Raw genomic sequence first — 25,472 nt, 5'->3', positions numbered from 1 at the left:
TAAGAGTGCATCAATTCATGTAGTCTTGAACAGAAACAGAAGGAATGAGTAGTGCTGCCTATCTTAGACCAATAGGAATATTTATGCAGCCAGCTAACCAATGTGCTCATTGAGCCACTAGAGAGTTTCACTGGAATCCCTATAAACTAGACTATAAACCATACTATAAACCATAGTAAAACAAAAGACTTGCAAACCAAAAACCACCCCGTGATCCTTCCCTGACAACAACTCACCTGATCTTGGAGCATGTCACTAATGGAAGAAGCTGTATTTAAGCTGATCTGGGATTGACTGCTTATGCCACTGTCATCCCTCTGGTAGTCGTTGTCCAATGAGTGCACAGACAGTAAGAGACTGCCTCTGGGTTTCAATGTCTTTGGTCTCTCAGGAGCCTCCAAATTGCTTTCCACACCAGAGCTGTTCCCAAGAGAGATCATCGAAGTGGCACATACTCTCCCAGGATAACGGAAGTTCTTGTGTTGAGAAGTGGATCGTGGACTCTGAGGTTTAGGACTCATGGGCCTACAAGGCATGTCTTTACCATCAGAATTTGAGAGCTGGGGACACAATGGACTTGACTGACTAAATGCCAACTGCAAGTCAGCGGGGCTAAATGGAGATTTCATCCAGTATTCCTCTAGAGAAGTATTTAAACTGTTGCTCAGAACCTCCTGCTGTTCGTCACAGTCTGAACGCCGTGGGTATCTGATGCCCAAGTCATGGGATTGTACTCGTCTTCTCCACATACCTGTAGGTAAAGAGCCATCAACAGGCTCCACAGAGCTGTCAAAATAGTTGGAGTCTGCTGAGGAGACATTATCTGTTTCTGTTTTTAAAAAAGTGTGTCCATTGGAACTATGCTGTTGCTCTACTGGTGTTAACACATGGCCACTGGTTGCATTAAGACTCTCCTGTGTGGATGATAAACTTGCTAAGACAGGCCTTTTTAGTCCATCTGCCTCCTTGCTTTTTAGAAAAGCTTTCCAGGTGCTCTGGCGAAGTTTGGCTTTTTCCTTTTCGTTTTTTACTGACACTCTTGAGCTTTGTTCAGTGTTTTCCTTTTCTGGACATTTAGACTCAAATAAGCTTGAGAGGGATTTGTGTGCCAAGGCCAACCTTGTCCTGAACTTCTTGCCCTCAGAGGTCTTGTTTCTTTTGTGTTCATTTTCAGGGAATGATTTTCTAATCCCTGAATGCTCCACAGGTTCACTGTCATTGTTTTCAGATGAACCTGAAACTTGTCGATCTGCATCTTCCATCATTATCCGACCAGAGCCAGAGGCCTTCCTCAGGCTCAATCTATTGAATAATCCTGCAGGTCTCTCATAAAATAAATCATCATCATCAGAGTACTCAGAGGTGAAACTTTCCTTCCTGTGGAAGACTAAACCAGATGAACAACTTTTGAAAGACAGTAAACTTGCAGTGTCTTCATCATCTTTCCCAGCATCCAGTTCTTCTATCTTTGCCTTGGTGCCAAAGAAAATGCTACTTCCCTGATTTTCTAATGAGGCAGGCTTAGTTTTCCTAAAAGATGTCATTTTTGAGAATACTAAAAACCTGGAAGCTTTCCCACTATTCTCATTCTTTGCTGGCTTTTGTACAGCTTTATGAAGGCTGCCATTACTTTCCAGGATGTGAGATGAGTTCTCATCTAGTTCCTCGCTGTTAGTGCTGCAGGTACTTACATTATCCAGGCCCAGCATGCAAGTGTTATGGCTCTCCCTGTTCAGAGACTCATCAAAGACATCAGACACATCTAGACTGAGTGCACTGTCTTTGCTGGGGCTAGAAGTGTCTTCTTCAGGAGAGCCCTCCTTTCCTTCCCTAGCAGAGGATTCTTCACAAATACCTGTTTCTTCCTTCGAGCCATTCCAGCTTTCATTTCCTTGCCTGCCTGCTGCTTGTTCAGAGACAATGCTGGGTCCTTGAAGGCTGACACCAGGACCATCTCTCTGACACAAACTGCTTACACTGCTGCTGGTTTCCAGTGTCACTGCACCAGTGAACAGTGACCTTGTTCTGCAGGACTCTTCCTCAGAGACCTTCACACTGCTTCTACTGGGTGATTTTACAAGTGATTTTTCACATGGATCTGCCTGACTTTCTGCAATATCACTGCCCAGTGGCATAGCAACATTCCTGAATTCCACTTTTGTACTTTCTTCTGTGGAATTACTACAGGTGAACCTTAAGGATGAAACTGCTTCTGTTTTCTTTCTTTTCTCTTCTGAAACTTCTGTTTTTACTTCATCTGTATCCCTACCAGAAAGTACCTCTGCACTGCCAGGAATGGGGTGGGTGGCCAGAATTTGTTCTTCACAGCTACAGCTTTCACTCAGAACTCTCTCTGGCTCATCATCTTTGCTGACAATATGAGGAGACATCAAATCCTCACTCACTACATTTATCAATGTTTCGGCTACTACTTCAGTAGGAAGGTTATCAGTCAGTGTTTTGGACTGTAATCCTTTCTCCTCTACAGAGACTATAATTAGGGCAGGCTTTAATTCTGTAATAGTCATTAAATCTCCTCCCTGCATTATATAATCTGATCTGGGAGTCCTTTCAATAGCAAAGACACTCTCTTCATCCTTTCCTTTATGAGTGGGATGTTCATTTGTTCCTAGCTCTGAGTGGCTCCTTAAGGCACCAGTTTTGCAACTTGTATTTTGCTGCATTGACTCTTCGTGCTCTGCCCCACTGTCACTGCCATCTGTTTGCATTGTGGTTTCCAGGACTTCCCAACCAAAGGCAAGATTAGAAGAATCATCTGCCCATCTTTCTCCTGCCACAATCTCCATATCTGAAAGCTCAGATTCAAGGCCATTCTCCTTCAAACTTTTTTGCTGTATTCCACTGTTTGAAACACAGTTTACAGAACAATCACAATCTCTGTTTTCCACAACAGCAGGAACACCTACATGAGAAGCTGCAAGATTGTCAGTGTCAGCAGTGTCTGATTCAACATCAGTATCCCATGGGAAGCTGCTTGCTACCAGATCTCTTTCAGTTTTGTACTCGTTTTTTGTAAGTTCCTCAGCATTTATGATCTCTGGATCACAGTTCAGGGCAGAAGAGGTCTCCTTTTGGTTTGGATTGCACTCACAAGCATCACTCTGTGTTAAGCTGTCAGCACAGGTACCAGCTGGCTCTGGGCTAAGGCCACATGTCTCTGATTTAGAGTGCAAATAATAATCAATGCACTGGGGAGAGGCTGCTGGTTGAGAAATCTGCCACTCCTTTGAGTCTGTGTCAGTATCAAAAGGAGATCTTTTTATGCCAAACTGGCCCTGTATTTCTATAGCCTTTTCATGGCTTACAGGTACCCTTCCTAAGTTTTTCCAAGTGTATTCAAAATCCAGCCCTTGAAGATGTATTCTGGAACATGACCATCTAAATTTGTCTGTTGGGTGAATACAACTCCCCACACATTCTGTCTCACTTTGAGCACTGATATTTTCAGGTACACTGTGCCACGTTTTACTTTCTATAATCTCTGACCTTGTGTGTGGTAGCTGAGATTTTGGGTTGAAGCAACTCTGGTAGAAGAGTGAATCTGATGTCAACATGGTCTCTGTTCTTCCATGGTTTATCCTTTTACCTGCAGTTTCCTCACTGTCAGTTGAATTCCTCCTGCTGCATTTTATACTGGACATAGACTGTAATTCACACTTATAGTCAGATGTCTCAGTGTAACGTTTACAGTTAGGTCCATTTGTTTCAAAATGAAGATTAGGCAAACTACAGCTTGATACTGCATCTGACTGGAAGGAAAATTGCTGTACTTCAGGAAAAATCAAACAACTTTCTGAGTTTGCTCTGAAACAAGCAATGCTAAATACTGCAGGGTGTTCCTTCAGTCTTGCAACATCATCTTCTCTAAGTACTGAGTTGGTACAGGACTGTACTTCACTGCTTTCTAGCTCTGCCTTACTCTGCAGTGCTACTACAGAATTTCTAGTTGTCTGTGATAAAATGCCCTCTTCACAGACTTGGCTCTTTGTGATGGAAATACCATTAGATAATGTTAGCTCTTCATCACCCAGTTCTTCACCCTCTAACTCTGCAAACTGTATGCAAAATTCTGTTTTGCTTGGTGCTTCTTTTATTTTGGACGACAATTCTAGCTGTACATGCTGGGTAAACTCTGGTTGCCTGGAGCATTTCAGTTCATGGAAGGTTGTTTCTGCCTTCTCTTTGGGAAGATTAAAGCACAGGGTTTTTTTTTCAGTAAACAGGCAGTTTGAATCCAAACAAGCATTCCCAGTTACATCACCAGAAAGAGATTCTGTATCTGATGCACTCTCATAAGGCTCAGTTTTTACGTCTGACAAAGATCCACTCTGATGTGACACAGTTTCAAAATAATCTTCATCTGTTTCTTGGCTGGACCCACGTACCTCCAGCTCTGTTGTGCTTGGGGTAGAGGAACTCAGATCGTCTTCAAACTCTCCTTCACTGATGTAGTTTTCAACTGGCTGTGGGGTCTGTGAATAAACAAAAAAGAATGATTTAGCAGTGGTTTCCCACAGCAGCAGGGTAACATGAATTATTATTAAAAAAGGGACTTCAAAACACAATGAATTTAATGCATACTGATGTCTTTGCAAGTTATACTTGATGTCTTAACTTCTTGATGGTCCTGGGGTCTTTCTATTTCTTTCTGTTTTTTTTTTTTTCTTTAATGCCTCTTAATTAACCTTTTTTTTTTTTAAATTTTCATATGTAATTATACAGAAATCAAAATTTTACTTTTGGCTCTATCTTTCATAGCCCATTACCAAAACTACCACATTCAAATACATCAAATGGAAACCATCCCTTGCCAGTAGATGTAAACACTATAATGAACACATCTTCAAATCTGAGGAGGAGGTTTATGTGGAAACTTGGGAAGTAATTGTTAGTGTCTGCATTACAGCAACGTGGCATAACTATATGCAGAATAACTGGACTTGAGTAATCAGATATTACCCATACCAAAGCTTGAACTAAAAGGTCTTAAATCTCATTTTCCAGAAGGCTTATACCAGGAGCACTACACAGATCAGTTATCAGAGTACATCCAAATCATTGGCTCTGAGCAGAAAGATCAAAACCACTCTGTCAATATTAGGAAATGTTTTTGTCACAGACAGCTAACCCTGGGAGAGCCTCAGTCTTCTTTTCTTCAACAGAAGTATGGATATTTCTCAAGTTTGAAGCAGAAAATTAAATCACAGCAAACTTTCCTGAGGTAAAAATAGTACTTGGTGTCTGTCAGCTTCAGGTTCAGCTATTGTCAGAAGTTCTACAAATGCACTCAGCAAAGATACTTGGCTGATTTCAGCTTCAGTTCGTTAATATCTAGAATGAGATGCCACATAAATATAAATGGCAGCCTTTAACCCTAATGCTGGATGCCTCTTTACCCAGGTTTTGGTAACAGTCCTCACAAGAATGATGAGCATATTTTAAAATCTGAAAACAGAGATAATAAACAATGAAAGACTTCTCAAAAAAAAAAAAAATCAAAGCAAAAAACACCACAAGTGAATGGCATCCATCAAACTAGAACACAAGATCCTGCAGCCTGAGTTGCACATCACATTCACTAAGGTGCTTTGTCACAGAGGAAGTGTAAATCGTCATATGGGAAGACAAATTCCAAATTACATCAAAGGGTATGTCACAGAGTTTCTGATTTTAGTCTCCAAAACATAATGTGTAAATTGGAAAAAGGAAGACACAACATTTATTTCCAAATGAAAATCTCTCAATAAGAAGACTAGTATTTTCTCTTGACAGAAGAAGGAAAATACAAATTGAATGGAGGAGGCAAGGGGAGAATTCAGTATTTCAAACCAAGTCCAAAAATCACTTTTAAACCCAATCAAATTGCATTATAGTGGCAACATGAGTCACATAACCAGCAGAGCAATGTGTCCTTTGCTGTGTGCAGCGATACGTGTAATTGAGGTCCTCGAATAATGGCAAATGCCACTCTCTCCTGGACAGAAGTGACCAGCACTGAGCAGCACTGAGCAGCATTTCACGAAGTGTGAGCAGTTGGCTCACACAGCAGTGAGTGCAGCAGCAGCTGCTCAGCACTAACAGTACTGCCTCTTCAACACTGTTCTGAACACAAACTTACAGATGGCAATAAACTAAGATAAAAACTATTCAAGCAAGTAGAAGCAAAGTAATGAAGATGCCCAACTGTCTTCAAGGATAATTATGAATTTAATTACAAAACAAAAAAAATTAGGGCAGAAATCCCTTACTCTCCATCTATCATTCCAAACATAGCTATGTCAGAATATTCATACTGTGACTCCTCCCAAATTAATTATTTTTAATGGGTATTATACAAAATGATGCATTTAAAGCAGAAACAGAGGCCCCACAATTGCTTCCACAACTTGTGGGAAATGTGGGAAACAACTTCAAGGTATGAAGGGCACCAATTAATGTCCAACCACTGCTTTTGGACTGGATCCAGGAGTGAACACAAGCCCCAGTGCTGCTAAGGGGGAGAACCAGTGCCAGGATCAGCCTGGCAGAGCTTAGTCTACCAGACGTAGCCTGGGATGGAGCTGCCCTGAGGAGTGAGAGGATGTGGAAGCTTTGTTTTCCACCAAGTCTAGCCAAGCTCTCTATAAGAGGGAGGCCTAGATCTCACCTCTGATAAACCTGACATTCATGAGTTCAGTGAACTCCCCCCAGTGACCAGAGAAGAAATCCCAATAGGGCCAACAACCTGCAGGTGGTGCCACTTGTACCTTGTACTGTGTCTCCGGAAGGCCTGGACTTTGCTCTGACCATAAACTCTGTCATATGTGGTTTAATTTTCTCCCAACCTGTAGTGTATGTGTTTTGTTAGGGTTTCTGGGACTACTTCTCATGGTGTTTAGCTGGGGTCTTTTTCTGTAGAAATTCAGCCTATAGGACTCAGTCAGAGCAGAAGGGGGAAGTTTACAGCAGGCTCTGATGTAGCCATGTGCTCCCAACACAGACAATCACAGGCTTGAGAACTGAGTAGATGTGCAGCAGGGATTATCAACAAGGCTGCCCATTAGGCAACAGTCCTCATGCCTTTAATTTCCATGAGATTACACTGAGAATTTCAAAAGACAAATTGTGGCTCTTTCCTGGGAAGAGCTATTGAGAAAACCCTCAGCAGCCATGGATGGGGTTGTTTGTTTATACATCTCTTCGATCTCAGAGCAGATAAACATTTGGAAGAAAAGGGCCTGGAATAAATGTGAAAAATAGGTACCAAAATAAGACTTTGAATTTCACAAATACACAAAACACTGCTTTTCTCTTGCATCTCTTTTACCATTTCTGAAATGTGCCAAGAAAACAGGATGAAATTGAAGTTATTGATCTGTTTTGCTGTTATTGCATGTAACCATATATAATCATGTCAACCTAAAATCAACAGAAAAATAAAATTTGTGACTTTGATGTGTGAGGTGAAGACTTTTATCTCCATAAAATAAAATACCTTCCATCCAGGTTGCCCTCATATGTGACATTTGCTCCCATGGGCTAAGTCATTCCTGTCTTCTGAACACTTTTCATTTGGTGGGACAATCATGTATGATTTTTTCTGTACATCAGATTTGGTATTTGAATAATTTTCCCATACAATATTATATTGCAGAAATCATGAGTTTCCCAGATATTGTATCCCCCTAATTTTATCTGCCTATCAATTGGCAGGAGAGGTTAAACAGACAATTGTATTACTTTGTTACAACTAGTCTTTCAATGAAAGATTTTATCTTTGGTTTTCACAGCCACAAAGAGAATATGACCATTTATATGGCTTTTACTTTTACTTTGAATGCAAGTTCCCTAAGCAAGTCTGACTTGCTTCCCCACTAACTTGGACCTGCCCCTAGTTATCACCTCATTTCCAGCTCAAGGAACATCAGAACAGTTTTGCCTTGAACTCAAGACAGCATGAAAGCACTGTCAGTTGATATTTCAAAGGATCCAGACAATTGTTTTCTCCACAGGTGATGGAAACAACTCTTGAGTTGCTATCAATGTACATTTCATAAATCTCCATTCACACCTTGTTTGACTGAAAGGCACAGCCCAGTGCCTTTGATTTGCAATGGGATGAGACTAAAATGCAGTTCCCATTAACAGGTGAGAGCAAGCCAGCTGTCCTTTCTGCTCAGAGGGCCTCAGTCCTGCTCATCAGGGAGAGGAAATGTGCAATTCCCAGTGCAATCATGAGTGAGTCCTTTACAGAAGGTCTCATCCTGCAGAGTGCTGTATGCTCTGAACTCCTGCTGGTGCCAGCACAGGGGACGACCTCAGGGCACTCAGGATTTAGCTGTATCTGCTTCAGTGCTTCAGGTCAGGGTTATCCACATGCTCTCTCTCCATTACTGCCTTTGAGAAGGACAACACTAATAAAGCCACTTAAAAAGCAGGGAAAGAAACAAAGATAGAAAAAAAAAGTGAATGAAACTGTCCCCTTCACTGCAATAGGGGATTGCTAAGACAGCTGCTTCAGGCTTCAGCTGTAGTGTTGTCTAGCGTAACTTGTATTGGTTTAACTTGTGTCCTATATACTTGAAAAAATTAACAGAATAGAATTACTGAAATGACTGAGTCTCTGGAACTCCTCCTTGGCTTCTCAGGGATCCTGACTCAGTATCAAATTCCTAAATTTTCATAATAGCTAAATGGTAAATACTGGACGCACTCTAACATGGTGGCATGAAACTCATCCAGCCTCTGTGTAATGAGACCTGTAAAAAGCTGAGATTTTTTTTTTTACAACCAAGCAGGGACTTAGGTGGACTTGGAGTTTGAGAAATGCTGTTCACAGAACTTTTACTATCATTATGGATATCCTGAGCTAAGGGCACAGAGGGAAAAACAAAAGTATATTCAGTATCAGGAGAGAAACAGCATTTGAAGTACCCAGTTTCTCCTTTTTGTGTCTTTGATCTAGCTCTGCTCTGAAAGGGGCTATCTAGGAGAGAGAGGGAGGAGTGTGGCCTCAGGGCCTTGGTCTCTCCAACTTGGCTGGCAAAGGTTGCCCAAGATAATGTTACTTCTAGGATATTATGTGAATGTTTGCCAGGTTGGAAATGCCTAGAAAGATCTAAGATCACCAAGCCTTTCCAGAAAAACAGTCATAGAAATGGCTTTTCATGAACTAAATTACGTTCTTTGATTTAAGGCAACACAGCAGAAAAAGTGTTCCCTTCACAAGCAGTTTTGTCACAGAGGTTAGAAGTGGTTCATGGCAATGATGGAGCACAGCTGCCACCCCAGGGAACCAGTCACACTACCTCAGTCACCACAGAGCTATAAAGAAAAAGCCCTTCACACATATTTGTGGAAAAGACACAGACCCAGAATTAATGGTCTCAACTTACTGACACTTTTCCATGCTTAAGAAAATGCAAAGCCTGTCCAGAAATCCTTAGATGCAAGTCAGGGGTGGGATTATAGACAGCATGAAAACACAAAGGCCTAGCTCAGGGGAACTTCGTGTGGCAAATAAATTGGCATGTAAAGATTTATTCTCTAAAGAGAAAACATAAAGTTATTTGGGAGAGCACTCCCACATGCCCTGACTTGTGTTTTTCAGAGTTCATATAACACAGAAACACAGAACTTGTGAAAGGCTCTTAAATTAATGGTGACAAAACCACCCCTCAAAAAGCTACCTCTGGGAAAGGACTTTAAGACAGGAGGTGACAGTGCAGTAACTCCAACCCATCCAGAATCCCTCTGCACTGATCAACTGTGGCTGGATAAAAGGCCCAGCAGAGATTAAAATTAGAAGCTATAAAGAAAACATCATGTAAAATAGCCACATAAGGTCCCCAAGGCTTCCAGTTATCTTCCTGATCAAATCCAGATACCCGAACTCTTTTGTTAAATTGCCTTTATTTACTACTGCCTTGTAAAAACAAACCTTGTTAACTTAATGAGAAAGAAGTAGATTTAAAGACGTTAACTTCAGACAGAACTTTTGTTTCTTGGTCAGCAGAAAACCACTTTTTCTGAATTGCCTGTCATTTCAGTGGTTATTACCGGTGCTACAGATGTTTATAAAGAGCAAACCAGCATGAAGAAGAGCAGATGCAGCACTGTGCCTTGATGAGGACTGCTGAGCAGGGATGCTGTTGTCAGCAGAGGTTCTGAACCTTCAGACTGATTCTGCTCTGTTCATAGATGGCAATTTGACAGGCACTCTGAAAGGCTCTAGAAATAAAACCTTCTGCAGGTACTGGGGAAGGTGAATAACCACTGAATGGTGACATTTTCCTTGCAAAACATATTCAGTTTTTGATGTAGGACACAAACATTTGAATCTTAACTGCACAAAAGGAAACAAAATTCATAGATGGATGAGAAAAGCAACTTCCTAGGAGGTTCTTGCTCCAGTCAGTGCAGGTATGTATAGGCAGCCAAAAGTAATTTTGGTACTAAGCAGTTTGGTGACACAGATGTTTTGTTAATCATCTATGCACAGCAATAGAACTGTTTGCAGGGCTCTCAGTCCTTAGGTGGCAACATTTTTATATGCAGAAATGTTTATATATAAACTCACTAAAGCAACATATCTCCCTTTTCCACAAAAGATGGATTTTTCATTGTTCCTACATGGTGCAGTTTTTGCTAAAAAATATCTCAAAGCCAGTTTTGTTGATTTGTGAGAATTTGCACCACACTAATGACTACTGGCATAAGGAAACAACATGCAGACATCAACTGCATGTCTTGCTCTAGTTGTATTTAGTGTCTTCGCTGGAAAGCATCCAAATGGTTAAGCAATTCCAAAATCAGCAGGACTAGGTGAGCAATTGCATAAGGCTCTGGCAGCTACCATCACTCGAGGTGGTGGTGCCAGGTGAAGGCAAAAGGGAGGAGTTGGAACCAATGGCAAAACAGCACACAGAATCAGTGAAATATCTGAACATCATAACAGAACCATAGCTACCAAAACTTCAGTGTGTTCCCCCCCCCCCCCCACCAGCTTGAGTGCTCTGTCTCTGCTAAGAGAGTGTTTCAACATTACAGCTCTGATTAACCCGGCCCCAGAGGTCATCTGGGCCTCCACCATGTTGTTGTCTCATGACGCTTGATCAGTACAGGACTGCAAGAGCAGAAAGATACCCCAGGCAGTGGGCCTGCTGCACTCCACACAGCTTCTCCAATTTCTTTCAACAAGCCAATTCCAACATAAAAACACTTCTATAGCCCAAAGTCAAAACCAGCATGTCCCCTTTGACACGTACACTCCTACTACCACACAGAGCTTAGCAGAAATGCTGGCCAAACTGCAGTGGATCCCAGAGTGTGTAATCTGGGAGCCATCTAGAGGTGGCAGAGGCACCTGCTCAGAGCAGTTTGCACAGACAAATACACACTGCCCCCAGTAAACACAAGCTGCATTCCAGTGTCTCACTATGCTGCAGGGCAGGTGTGTCACCATCAAATTCCTCAGCTTCAGTTCCAGCCAGATAGGGCTGCCCAGCAGATGAAGAGGTGAGGCAGTGAGGGGGCATAAAGGTTTCCTGTGTTAAGCAGAAGATAAGTATGCAAGATAGGTATTTGTACAATATGATTGCACAACACAGAAAAGTTTATGGCTCCCCATGTCTTGTATTTGTGGTTTATTTCTTCCATTAAGTTTTACAAGCTGCAGTTTGTATCAGAAATACATTTTCCATCAGTGCAGCGATATGAGACATAACTAATATGAAAATATTTGTAGATTTATTCTCACAAATTGACAGCTGATTTGTACCAAAGGAAATCCTACATTTTAGCAAAGGCACTAACTACATAGGTTCACTCTTGAAATGTGAAGTTTAGACTGCATCAACACTTAATATTGTTACTGTTTTGAAATATAAAAAAATAATTTTTTGGTCAACATAGCAATATAATATGTCAAAATTTGGAACACAATACCTAAAATTCAGACTGCAGAAATTTCCCTGCTCTTGGACATGACTGTTGCACTGCAACACTCCCTCTGCTGGCAAATCTAAAGGGAAGATATTGCTTATTGCTTCATTGTGCTTCTGCCTTCAACACATGGAAAGCTTATATTGTTAGCTGATTATCTTTTCATGAACACAGGGATATATTTTGCTTGCCTTGTAAAACCAGGTCAATACTCCTCCTTCCTCACATCCTTTCTCTATTTTTTTAATAGAGAAAAACTCTCTACTTTCCCAGAAAAAGATAATCAAAATTCATGTTGAAGATAGAGGTATGAGCAGATAACATGGCTGCTGCCATGACATGGGGGACTAAGCCTCAGTGTAAACACTTTTTCTGCTAAAAAACAAATTTAACACACTTGGCCACAGGGAAGTTGCTGCCTCATAGTCATGGAGCAAATGTACATCTGTCTCTGTGCAAATTTTACCATTAACCTTTCTCTAAGGCAGATGCACTTACAGGAGGTTGAAGCTATCTGACAAGCACTGTTGAGCAGTGCACAGACCAAAAGTCTTACCTAGGAACTGTGTGAATCCTCCAAAGACAAGGCCCATGCTGAGCCCTTTGCTATGCATCTCAGGAGCTTCAAGTACTGACATCCTTCAAACAGTGGAAGTTTGTATACTCTTTCAAAGGTCATTTTGGCCTGCTATTCTCCACTAAATGAACACAGTTAGCTTCCTTTCAGAGTGTTTAAAGGCTTGACCACTTACCTGAGTGGGAACCTTAAGGATTCCTGGTGAAAGAAATGGAGACTTCTGCTCTAGCAGACCAGGCAGCAAGTGCTATGATGGTATGTGCTTCCACCATAACCTTGTTGCAACCGTATTTTTGTGAGTACACTTTAGAACATTCATATTTCATTCTTTGAAACACAGTTTTTTTCAGAGTGCTGTTGAGAAACTACAAAAGTAATAATGAATTGAAGGAGTAGAACGACAGTAAGTATTTTAAAGAAAGGACAAACTTCTCTAAAGAAAAAGGCTATTGGAAAATACCCTTCTAAAGACCAAGTGTGGCTCAAGAAATCCCAGGTGTATGTGTGCATATACATGTAGCCACAAGACATCCACTGACATTCCCTGAGTTATTATCCATTCAGTGTTCAAGAGGGGGACTGCAGTGAAATTGGAAATTGAAGGTCATGAGATAAATGGCTTATCTTATACTCTAATCACTCATCCCACTTTTAGAACCATAGTCTTTCTTGTTGTAGTCGAGGATTTCAATCTGCAGAGTTATAATTCAGACTGTTAATTAAAAGATGACTTTGAAGGAAAGGGCCTACATGGAGCCTGGGAAAAGCAAGGCAGTGACTGATACAATATCCTGCCTTTCTTGACTTCTCCTGCCATCACTGCAATCATCATGAATTGCCCAATACACTCAGCCACTGCAGCTCCCTCTTCATTATGTTGTTTCCTTTTGAACTAATGTTTCTGTGGTCATGCTGGTCCTTTTTATCAGCCCTGCTGCAATATGATTACACCAAACACCCTTTCTCTGGCACATCCTACTGCTGAGTTCCTAGACACTGCAAGGCCCATGACCTAACAGTGCTGGACAAACATGGTGAGAGTGTCTGCCCTGTAGTATTTAATTATGTAAGATAGAGGGAGGGAAACAGGGAGAGGGAGGAAGTACTATGTTCATTAACAGGTTTGGAGTAAATCACTCACTCTAGTCATACCAGAGAAACAGCAGCAGAGCAAGAGATTCAAGCATCTCAGTCCCTGCTCATTATTTTTATATTTTAGTTTCTTTGTTGTGTTTAATATCTCTCCGAAGGTTGAGGTCTCACACAGAATATTGTGTAAATAGACGAGAAGACCTCAAGGACAGTGAGGAAAGAGACATGACTAAAATCTATGTCTATGCATCAGCTGGAGCTTCTCTGGACTGACAGCACAGAAATCATCTAACACAATCACAGACTCTTATGGCATTTTAAGGAGGCATGACGTCAAAATGAAGGCAGAAGAGAGATGGGCATCAATGGGAAAAATAAATAGAAAGAAAGAACAAATAGGGAGGAAAAACAAAGTACCATATTTTGCATTGTTGAGGTGATTTTAGTGGGGCTCCAAGTGACACTCAGTTAAACATATACCCCTATCATGAGCTATTAATATAGAAGCATTATCTTTTCATATGTCTCAGTCCAGCTGCATGCTAGACAATGCCAATACTGCATGCTCTTGATAGCTTTAAGTAAGAGCTTTGCTAACAAAGTCAGCCTGGGTTTTGATGGACAGATAGGACTTTTTACTCCTCTTATTGTCATGTTCTTCATCTTGAAGTTGACTCCTGGTCCCTTTCACTCCATGTGCATAAAACACTCGAGGCTTCCCCTCCTCAACTGTCCCTACTGACCTTCAGTAGTTGCTTTTTACACATTTGCCCTGCATTTGGGCAATGGATTCTTGCAAGTGTTACACAAACAGAAACTCAGACAGGCTTTGCAGCCAAAGGCAGCTCCTAAAAACTGACAGCATGACATCTGGAGCCAGCAGGAAAATGAGGAACATGGGAAGAAGGATGAGTTTTGGGCTTGGGACAAGGATAGGCTAGGTCTTGCTCATGAGATCAGGAAGTGAACTGAATCCAGCACAACTTTCCATCCTCACACCTTATTGAGTTTAGCCTAGCTGGGTGACATGAGATACTCCAGTGCCAACAGTCTGCTCGCTCCCTTCCTCCTCTCTCCAGAGTGGTTGAGAATCTTCTCGACGAGCTTTATGAAGCAGAAGAGATCAAATAACATGCCAGCTTATATAAAATAACAAGTTTCCAGGAAAACTTAGCTAGCAACATTGTTTCAGAGTATGGATTCAGCTACCCAAAGCAGTGCCATTCGCAAAGACCTTTTTTGTGCCCTGTTTCTACTTCTCTTCCCACATATTAGGAAGTAAAAGGGCTATGTACAGGGATTTTAAATAGGCACAAGAACTAAATCAGCACTGAGCCTGATGTGCAGCTGATGTTTGTGGAATCAGGGTGCACTTGTCCTACCCAGGCTCAAGTCCTTTCTATGTTCACACTGCAGGGAAGGGAAAGCCTTTGGTGCTGAGTGCCTGCCAGGACAGCAGACACACACTGAAGCTGAAGTGTACTGCACACGGCTGCATGTGGGACCAAGACATTCAGCTGCTTAGCAAGTGGTTCACGTGCCTTTTTTTGATTCAGCTACTCAGTATCCAGCTTAATGCCTTAATTCTCCTTTGATCTTGGATACCTGATCTCACCTCTGCTCCTTCTCTGTGAAGTGATGTCAACATGTCCAGACCTCTGAGCTGCTCTTTAATAGCAGATTAAGTGACTGGGCACAGGGGAATGAAATCTCCTGACTCATGAGATGAGCTGAGGTCACATAAGCACAGCCTTATTTTTCAAAATGCACAAGAGTTGTATGAATCTGTGACCAAAGTGCCCCCTTCTCTCTCTGACATCCTGCCTTTTTTCAGGAACCTTTTATCCCAGTGATGACTTCATGTGATGTCCCTGGATTTGATTTAGATTGGATATACTGACACGCTACATGGGTGAGTTAGTGTAACAACCAGCTGTGCTTTTGCCACAAGATTCCTGTCTCATTCATGTAAACAGTTTCCAGGGGTCTTCTGGCACTTCCAACAGTACATGTGGCAAAAACAATAGCTACAGTATTTACAGTGGCATGGGGAACCTGAGCTTAGCATAGATGAGGCCTCAGCTGGAACCTTCAAGCCAGCTTGATGTGTATCCTGCATCCGGATACATGGAGCAAATAGCAATAGTCAAAAGAACAGGAATTATTTAGGATGAATCATGGGGAAAGACTGAAAGTACAGTGTGTAGCCTAGAGAGAGAGTACAATGTGAAAACAGTCTTTAACTGCAAGGTTAGCAAGGTAGCAATCTTCTCTCCAAGTGTATGACAGATAAAACAAGATTTAATGCATTTAAATTGCAGCAGATAAGACGGAAGTTAAACAAAATCAGTAAACCGCCAACACTATGGATAATGAAAAACTGGGAGAGATTGCCTAGAGGATAGCACAGAACCATCACTTTCTGTCTTTAAGTAGAGATTAGACACACACCTGACAGGAATGAAACAGGTGGAGCTGCTCTCCAGTGGTAGGACAGATAAGAAGACCTTTTTTGGCTCCCTGTAACCTTCTAATTCAGTAATTAGAGTCTTGTACATGTTTATTAATTTATTTTACCGCAATACACAAGCCAGGAGGTGATACACCATTGTAACAGAGGTGCCATGGAAGAGCAGTCATGAGCAAAGAACTCCTGCAGCAATCCACATTTACAAGCAACCCACAGGCAAGTATCAAGTGCAGAGCTCAGAAAGGGCCCAAGAATGTCCACTGATGAGAGGAGAGGTCTAAAAAACAGGACATATGAGAAAAGACTGAGCAACATCTGTTGCTTAGCCTAGAGAAAACCTCACAATGCAAAATGGCACATACCACCTTGTCCTTATAAGTTAAGCTGTTGATTTCAAGCATCAAAACTGCACTAGGATGAAAAAGGTGTCCAAAAGGACAGAAATTGTCCATATTCTAAGTCCTTTGGCATAATCCACCAAGTCACATCTACTCCACACTCCAAGTTGTGCCTCTGTGTCACAGAAAATGTATATTATGGTGGAGATTCTTCCACTGACAGAAAGCATTTTACATCCCTAACTAGAAACACAAATTATGTCCATTTAGATCTTCAGTGGGGAGGAACTGGTTCTTGGCCTGTCTTACCTGTGTATCACCATGGGAGATTCTAGGACTGCAGCAAGTGTTCATTTTGGCTTCCCTACACCTTATCAATGAAGCAGTAATTAATGAAACTGCTGTGCCTGAAAAGTTGAACTAAGACAGCATGTCATTCCTTGGTTCAGTGGGAACGACCTGGCTTCCCACATTGTAAGGTTAGGGCTGGAGGACGTGAGAGAAGCTCTAATAAATCGTGACACACAATTTCTCCAACTTGGCAACATGCAGAAAGGAGAAAAAGGTCTTGCAGAAGAAAACCCAGGGCAGCAAGGTCATGAGAAAAAGGTGGGAGTGGGTATGGCTATGTCAAGGCATTCATTCCTTGGCTGTTCCCAGGCTCCCAAACTGCCCTGTGTATCTTCCCAGGTATTAGCAAATTACTTCACGTGGCAAGGAATACAGAGCGAGACATGAGCAACATTCAGTCACTCAATCCACACCACAATTCTCCATCTAGCCTGTGCCAAGCTGAATGCACAGAAAGATCTGAAAGCTTATCAGAGCAGAGAAATACACCTTTTAAGCCAAAATACAGCTTTCAGCACTGTAGAATCAGGAGTACAATAGCTATTGCCTCCTACCTAATGATTTTGCTTGGCACAGCACTTAAAACCATCACAAGATCAGAAAAAATCTTGCAAAAGTTGTGTCTCATTTCATATGCTCTTAAGGTCAGTTCAAGAAAAATGGCACACAGACCTGCATGAACATCCAAAAAGCTGTAAACTTTGGTTAACAAAACAGAGCTCAATTTTGCTTTCAACCACAAAGATCTAGTGACATTTAAAAGGAAACAAAAATATGCAAATCATACATTTTCAAGTCTTTGAAGGTCCTGCTGGCATTGCCTCAGGTCAGAGTACTCACTACAGCTCATTTCCCTTTAGTCAGCCTTTTCACTTACTTCAATGCTGAATACACAAAGAGTACCAGACATTTTTAGCCTCAATAATATTTTCATTACCTGTCAGGAATAGCATTAATAACAGGCATTAGTGGTACAATATTCAATTGTTCAGGACAGTCTAAACTTTTAATTACATTATGGTAGCTAATTACAAATAATTGCCTTAGGGAAGGCAGGGCAGCTGTGCGGGGATGCAGCTTGTCTGTTCAGCTCACGGCAGGATTTAACAAGGACAATGTAAGAAGCACTGGGAGAAATGTCTTCAAACGACTCACAAACCATATTTCCTCTTAGTCTTTGAGAGAGGAACTACTTCAGCTTGCTTCTGTGCAGCCCAGAGATGATCACCTTGTTTGAAAAGAGCCTAATTCCACATCGACTGTGCTTTTTGTTCTCTTATTTTACTATTATTTCTGCTAACATCTGTCCTTTTATTGGATCTGGCCCTATCTAGTTTCCTTATCATTGTTTCCTTTCTTCCTAACCCTGTTACATTATCTTACACAAATGGTTAGCTCCACTGATCTACCAGAGAGAAATCAAATAGAGGGTGATTATCAGAACCAAAGATGCTGAAATAATTTCTTTAATGAAAAAGAAAACCAACCAACCAAGCCAAACACACACACAGTAAAAAAATTTTTAAAATGGAAAAAAAGGAAAAGACAGGAACAGATCCTCATTTCCTCTGCCACTATACAGAAGTAGGAAGTTTAGACTAAAATAGAGCAGAATACTGTGGAGAGAGAGACGTTACAGCAGAACTTCTTTGACTCAATCTTATTTGACAGGTACCTCAGATATAGGATACAACTCTATGATGTCCATTGGCCTGCCCCTTCTTATATGTCATTATTTATGATATTTACTTGCAGATATCTGTATAAACCTGATACTCTATTACACAACCATTTCAAAGCACACTGACTGTGGAGCAATGGAGCTTTCTAAAAATCTAAGCTCTTACAGAAATGAATTCTATTCCTATGTGTTATAAAGGGTCAAGAAGATTTTCTTCAGGCAGTAGACAGCCTCCCTTAGTACCAATCTGAAAACTCCATTTATAACATTACTTCTCTGCCAGCTCCTTTAGCAGAAGCCTCCAACCAACACATCAATACACCAAACCCAGTGCAGACACTGCTCTTACAATTGTTAACACCTCACCAAAAGCCTTCATGCAAGATTTAATTATTGCAAAAGACAAAAAGCAAAAGTCAAGCATGTAACACCTTCATTCCAGAGAGGAAAGATTTTCACTTAAGTGTTCAAGTACTGCAGTATAACCTGGAGAACTGCAATCTAGAGTTAGGATTCTGCATTAGCAACAGACCAATAGTTTGAATGGCTGGGTCCCAGGTGCCCATGTTTAGTTTTTTGTCACTTTTCCCAGGCACTTTGCAATCAGCAGCCTACCTGCATGTTCCTGACTCTCCTGGGGGTTGTATTTGAAGTGGCAGGACATCTCACTTGCCAGCCCATGTGCTGTCTCCTCATAACTGGTGCAGATGACATTGGGCTGTGATAAAATGGGATGAACTGATTTTGCTTCTCTTGATTATATTTTGTTGTGAGGGCAGGAGGTTTTTTCTGTCTCCAGCAGTACCACTGATGACAGCAATTATTTGTCTTCCAAATTTTACTAGTGCTGCTGCAATTTTCCCACTGCTTTGCCAGAACTGAAATAAACCTAGGGGAAGTTCTCTGCAACACTCTCTCCATCTGTGATCCCAGCTCCACTGCCTGGGCCAGAGTCAAGGTATCAAGTTCCATCAACAGCTTCTCCCAAATTCGTCGGTCTGCTGCTTTGTCATTTAGCTGATCCAGGATCAGCTCTTCCTGCCAACAGCCAAAAGCACAGAGTGATGCCAATTCTTGTAGTGCCGAAGCAGAGGTTGTAGGAGTTTCACCTGGCAGTTGTTCCCGCTGCCTGAACTGGAACCTCTGTAACACCACACTCTGTCTGGGCTTAATGTGCCCTGAAATCTTCTTCATTGTTTCTTCAAAGGAGGTAGCTGAAATCAAGGTTGTAAAAAAATCCTCTGACCCTTCACATCCAAAGTGAAAAAACAGTCCTCAGAGAACCTTCAGGCTTCGCTCATCTATATCAACCAAATTTCACAATCAGCCACTGACACGAGGAACCTGAGAGATGTCACAGTTTGAGCAATATTTAGGACTTAAAACTGCCAGCAAGATGCAATGGAAATGCCCCAGTCTTCAATGCCACTGCTGCACAGATCCACTGGTATTCCCACTGCCTCTAAACGTGCCACCCAAAAGACTCTTGCCTTCCAGCCCAGGTTGTCTGGCAGGGCAGGAAATGCAGTGCTCCTCCCATGCAGGCAGCAAGGGTAGGGGCAGGTGAGTAAAAGAGGAAATTAAATGGGAAGGAAATAGGATGATGGTATGGAAAGACTGTCTCTCCTGCTAGGAAGTTTTTGTTGAATGCCCTAAAACTAAAGTTTGTCATATGTTTACTGGAAGTCAAACACAAATGCAGGTTTAATGGTTTTACACACACTGCTTACAATAATTAACAGCACAGTCTTCACAGCAAAACAATCCCCACGTGTCACCAAGACATATGTGGAAAGCATGCAGGACCAGAGCAGCAATGAGGCAGTGAACGAGCAAAGGCTGACCTATGTCTGCCTTCACAGATGCAGGCTGTCAGCTCTCTATTCATCCATGTCTAACAACCGTGCCTAAGAATGGCATCCTCCCATGCCAGACCCAATCAACCTGTTCCAAACGGGCACTATTTCACTAGCAGCTTACAGCAACAGTCCCACAGTATGGACGAGCAGCAGAACTGTAGGACCTTTGTATGAGCAATTCTTTCCTGGGATGGAGTCTGTAGCTGCCTCAGTTTTTCAGCTTTTTTCAGGAGTAACACAGGAGGTACAAGTGGAAACACTGCACCTCATAAGTGCATGTTGCAGAAAAGAAGATGAGAAAGAAGGAGATGATATCTTCCCTGCCCTGCATGTTTGTGAATATGTATGATACTATGAAATAATTTTTAGCCTTTTTTCATGTTTTGGTGAGTATCTGCTGTATCTCAGCCAAAGTGACCTGAGGGGTCTGTGCACCCCATGCTGTAATCAGGGAGAAGTAAATGGTTCTCTGCAGTGAATCCCTACGTAGGCCAAGCTGATCACAGTTCTAAAATACCATTTCTCAATGAGCCAGCCAACTCCATTCGTTGACTCAGGAGCACCGATCAATTTTTTCACAATGGTAACATAAAAAAATTTATTTGGCTAAAAAATTATTCCTGAGCAGCACTGGAGAAGCTCACAACTTTACTTGTACCTGCCCACTGCCTCACCATGTCCTTTAACTGGAACATACTAGCTTTTCCGACAAAGTCTTGGTCACACAACAAGCTTAGGTGGAGGTGGAATGCTGAAATACTTAACAGCTTTTGCATTTTTCAAAGACTTGAACTTTAAGAGGTTTAAAAAGTATAGTCCCTGCAATTTATTAAAGGAGGATTTAGTTTAAAATTAATCTGGCGAGTCTCAGACCCATTTTTAGCAATAAGATTTACTGTACAGAGATTAATGTGACTGGGGGATGGTGCTATGCAGGGCCAGGAGTTGGACCGAATGATCCTTGAGGGTCCCTTCCAACTCAGCTTATTCTGTGATTCTGTAATTACACAGATTTTGGTTATTTTCATAGGAGAACCCTAAACTTTACCCATGGGCATAACTTTCTGCCACTCAGAATTTTCAGTGTCCGCTGTTTTTACGGGGTCAGATGACTGAAGGTAGTAAGCTAAGTTAAAAAAGGAGATGAAGGTAAACATCAAAAAAAACTATACGAAATTTAAAATACCAGAGTGCCTTGAATGGCTTTGCTCAGAACACTCCAGTGTACAGCTGTCTTGTAGTCACAAGATTTGTATCTGAAATCCTGTGAAGTAAAACTCTTAATGGCTCTTTATTGGAGCTGGACAAAACTGTCTGTGAAACACACTGATATTATTAATATAATATTAATATATTGTGAAGTTTCAGCAACATCATCCATTTTTAAGGATTTTCCTTTAGTGGAAACTGCTCCTCATGCCCATTGGAGGAATATGAAGACAAGTTTCCTCTCCTAAAAGATTAGATTACCTAGAAGAATAATTGTGTAGAAGGGAGGCAGAGGGGATGGACTCTCAATCCTACTGTTACAAATCTATTTCTGAACTGAGCAAGATATTCTTTAACATATCAAGCATCTTCACACCATATTTCATTCCACCCTAGGTCAGTATTTCCCTTTTCACACAGATAAAGGGAGCTCAGAGACATGAAATGATCTGCTTTTAACAAAAAATGAGACAAAGCCAGGATAGGAAGTTAGGGATGCAGCATTACATGCCCCTTTCTTCAGCAGCTCACCAACCCAATAGCCTTCCCACACCTCTGCGTCTGAAAACAAACATATTAGTCCAATGGCAATCAAAAGCTATGGCTAGCCCAGCTCTTGACAACCAGCCCTACATTTAACAACCCTACTTGAAAGGCCTCTCTGACGGAAGAAGAGCCTGAGCTTCAAATTTTTGAAATCACACAGAATGCTCAGGAGAAGCCTCCCAATATGTTTGTCATATTTTTTTACCTTTTCATGCACGTCTTATTTTAATCACATACAGAGAGAGGATACTGGAACAGACTACAGATCCATCTGGTAACTGGGGCCATTTTATTTCTTCACTTCACAAGGAGGAAATAAGTTCAAATAGGATGATGCCAAAAAGCAACCTCCTTTATGAAATTTAAGGGTGGATTTTTCAACATGGAGACCTGAATCACAATGCCTCCTTTGGAAAACTTGCCTGTAAAAATGGATATTCAGAGCCTTTTACTGTGAGCTATGGAAAGTCACGTAAAGTAGTCAGGTTAGGTTACGAGGAAATACATTGCAGACTGACCTTGTGTGAACTACATCAGCTCTTCAAATCAAGAGCTCTTACCCTCTGCACTGTAGTGGGTCAAACATGTGCCATCTGACCTTGGCCTAATGTGACTCCAAATACGTGGACATGCTAGGGATGTGCAGCAAGGCTGTCCTGCACACCCTGCCTGAGCGGGCAGCATGCCACTCAGACAGGAAACTTAATCCCATTGATCCAAGTGATAATATGCCCACAGCTCACACAGGCTCTCACTACCAAGAGCTCCCCAGTGTTAGGAGCCACACTGTGAGTCAAGAGGAATGGCATCAGCATTTGGGACACTTGGGCTCCTTAGCAGTACAACACTGATGAGGTACAAAGGGCTGGCTACACCCTAAGTCTCAGCTACTCTGACCTCACTGCTAAAACATGACAACCACCTCATACCTCATCATGATAAGAACCCTGATGGGACAGAAATACATGAAAAAACTTTGAGTAAGATTAGAAATGCTGCACAAATGCCATTCTTAAACTTCTCATCTGCTAACCGTGACGCCACAAGACAAACCCAAGCAAGCAGATGAGATGTTCCTGCTTTCCATCATACCCTGAACTCTGTTAACTTGGGAACATAAACAAACATATTATATTACAAGGAAGAAAAAAAAAAACCAGCTTGAATGACACACACGATATTTTAGTCAAGTTTCTGTCTGTAACTATTACTTTGCCATGCACTGGTGAGACTGAACACAAAGTTTTCAACACTAATTACAGCTGCCCTGCATAAGAGGCATTTTTCTGTCATTCCTGACCCAGTTCTGTTACTGTTCCAAGAGTGAATACACACTTGCTCATGTACCAGAAGACATCACACTTGAACTAGAAAAGCCAGAAACACACCAAAGGGCATTACTTCTGGTGCTTGCTGACAGTGATTACAATCAAAAAACTACTGTTTCTTTGTCCTCCCTGTGCATAAGGTGCTGGATTTTATAAGTTTGTGAAAGAAAATTGAAGAACAAAACCTTCCCTTTAAAAAATTTCCAACTCTACAGTGTCTGACTATACTAAACAAGGCTCATGACTATAACACGATCAGGCAAGGGCAAGTTATACAGACTGGATATCATACTGGCTGAAAATCCCACACTAGGTTGTACATCTACAGGACTTTCTGGACATGAAAATTTCCACAAAGATATGTTTATCACAGCACATTTCACTAAAAAATCTGCACTTATTTTTTAATTGATTTGCTTTTGTCCTCTTTCATCATTGTCTTTATTTCACCTGCTTTTCCCATTTCAGCAAATTAATTTTATGAAGTAGATTTAAATGTTGTTTGGAGTTGTCCCAGGATGTATCTGCAGTCCCTTTGGTTGTAAATTGTGCATTTCCAGAGGCTGGTTGTAGTGTGAACAGCATTTCTCCAGTTCTGGCCCAGTAATCCCAGGTATTTCATGCAGCCTCACCACTTCAGAAGTCTGTCCTTCAAGCAGTTTGGCCATGGAGCACTTTGCCAACAACTGAAGGATATTTGGATCTCAATGGCTTAGCAATGCACCACTGAGACAATCCTGACCACATTCCCCTGGCTTTTTGTCTTCTGCAGAACAGCCTCTGAGCCATTTCCCATCTTAGCTCACTGCATTAGCTACTCAATAATTACAGAAGCCAGGATATGGGTTTCACATCAGCTAAGTCTATTATTTTAAGAAATGTCTCTGTGCCTCTGCTCTCAGTGCTGGGTAGCCTCAGAGAACATCTGATTCAGCACCAAATGCTATCACATCCAGCCAGCACTCATGCACATTTCAGAGCAATGGAGAACGAGATCGTGCTCTCCCGGGTTTTTGTTCTAAGACAGAGCACATGAGTACTATTTGCAATATCATTGACCTTATGATCCATTCCCAACCAACCCTGTTAATATTATGTATTCCTGCTCAGGAATTAAAAAGATCATTGCTGTAAATAGTGTTAGGATTTCATGTGACTTGTAATAGCAACAGAGCTTTCTCAGTCAAGAAGTCTCAGACTAAAATTAAGAGTCTGATTTGCCATGAGGCCAAATCCCCTCTTTATTAGACATTAGCTGAAAGAATTACCACCCTGCAGGTTATTGTGGCTCCCACCCACTAATATTACAGATGGCAAAGAGCTGGGCAGCCTGCTGAATCAGTTTATACCAGGATCTACAAGTAGAGAAACTTTTTCTTTCAGTGCAACTTTGAGGCCAAGTACTCTGTGAACATCAAAAAAAAACTCTGCGCAGCCCAAAGTTTGTTCCTCTATTGGTTACTTTCACAGCCTGACAAATATCTCCCTTGTATTTGTGGGATGTGGAAAAATGCATGAGACTTCTCTTTGATGCCATACCAAAATTATTACCAATATTCCCCAGTGACAGATTTAAGCCTTCAGAAATAGAGCTGTTGGTTTTCAGAGATGCTTATTTAAGTGTTCTCAGCAAGTAGCTCTCTCCTTCCAGAGCAGTCAATTCTCTGAGAAGTGCTGCAGCCTCTGTGGTGAAAGCATGACGCAGTAGCTACAGACTAATATCAAGGTCTTCCTCATTTTAAATAGTACAAAAATTATCTCTGAGGTATGTAACTCCTCTGCTCATGGCATAGATTAATTTTTCGCTGTCTGCTTTTTCATTTATTGCTTGTCTGAATTCAATAGTCAAGGAGTGAAGTACTTGTCAGACTTTGAGAATGAAACATTTATCCAGTCCTTTCAGGTTTAATCAGGTTTAATCAGGTACAGAGGGTTACCTGAGCCAGCCAAGACACACATCTACCTGCAGGTTTCCTTAGGAAAGACAGAGACTCAATCAGGTGTAAACTATGAAACCTCAGTGGTATTGGAATATAAACCAGAAACACCAATGACTTAAAGCCAAGAAAACTCAGAGC

At 41.5% G+C, this 25,472-nt stretch overlaps 1 protein-coding gene across 1 annotated transcript in view; it reads right to left on the bottom strand.

The window, feature by feature from the left end:
• ARHGEF4 (Rho guanine nucleotide exchange factor 4) overlaps nucleotides 1-25,472 on the bottom strand; it is a 213,581-nt gene that overhangs the window by 117,247 nt on the left and 70,862 nt on the right. Inside the window, exon 4 of the mRNA XM_085069766.1 lies at nucleotides 237-4,493. Within this exon, the coding sequence (XP_084925892.1) occupies nucleotides 237-4,493 (4,257 nt within the window). The remainder of the gene's footprint in view (nucleotides 1-236; nucleotides 4,494-25,472) is intronic.

Source organism: Lichenostomus cassidix, chromosome 9, assembly GCF_008360975.1.
Source record: "Lichenostomus cassidix isolate B80296 chromosome 9, HeHo_3.0, whole genome shotgun sequence".
Lineage (NCBI taxonomy): Eukaryota > Metazoa > Chordata > Aves > Passeriformes > Meliphagidae > Lichenostomus > Lichenostomus cassidix.
Note: the sequence above shows the minus strand (reverse complement) of the source record. Positions and strands in the feature narration are given on the sequence as shown.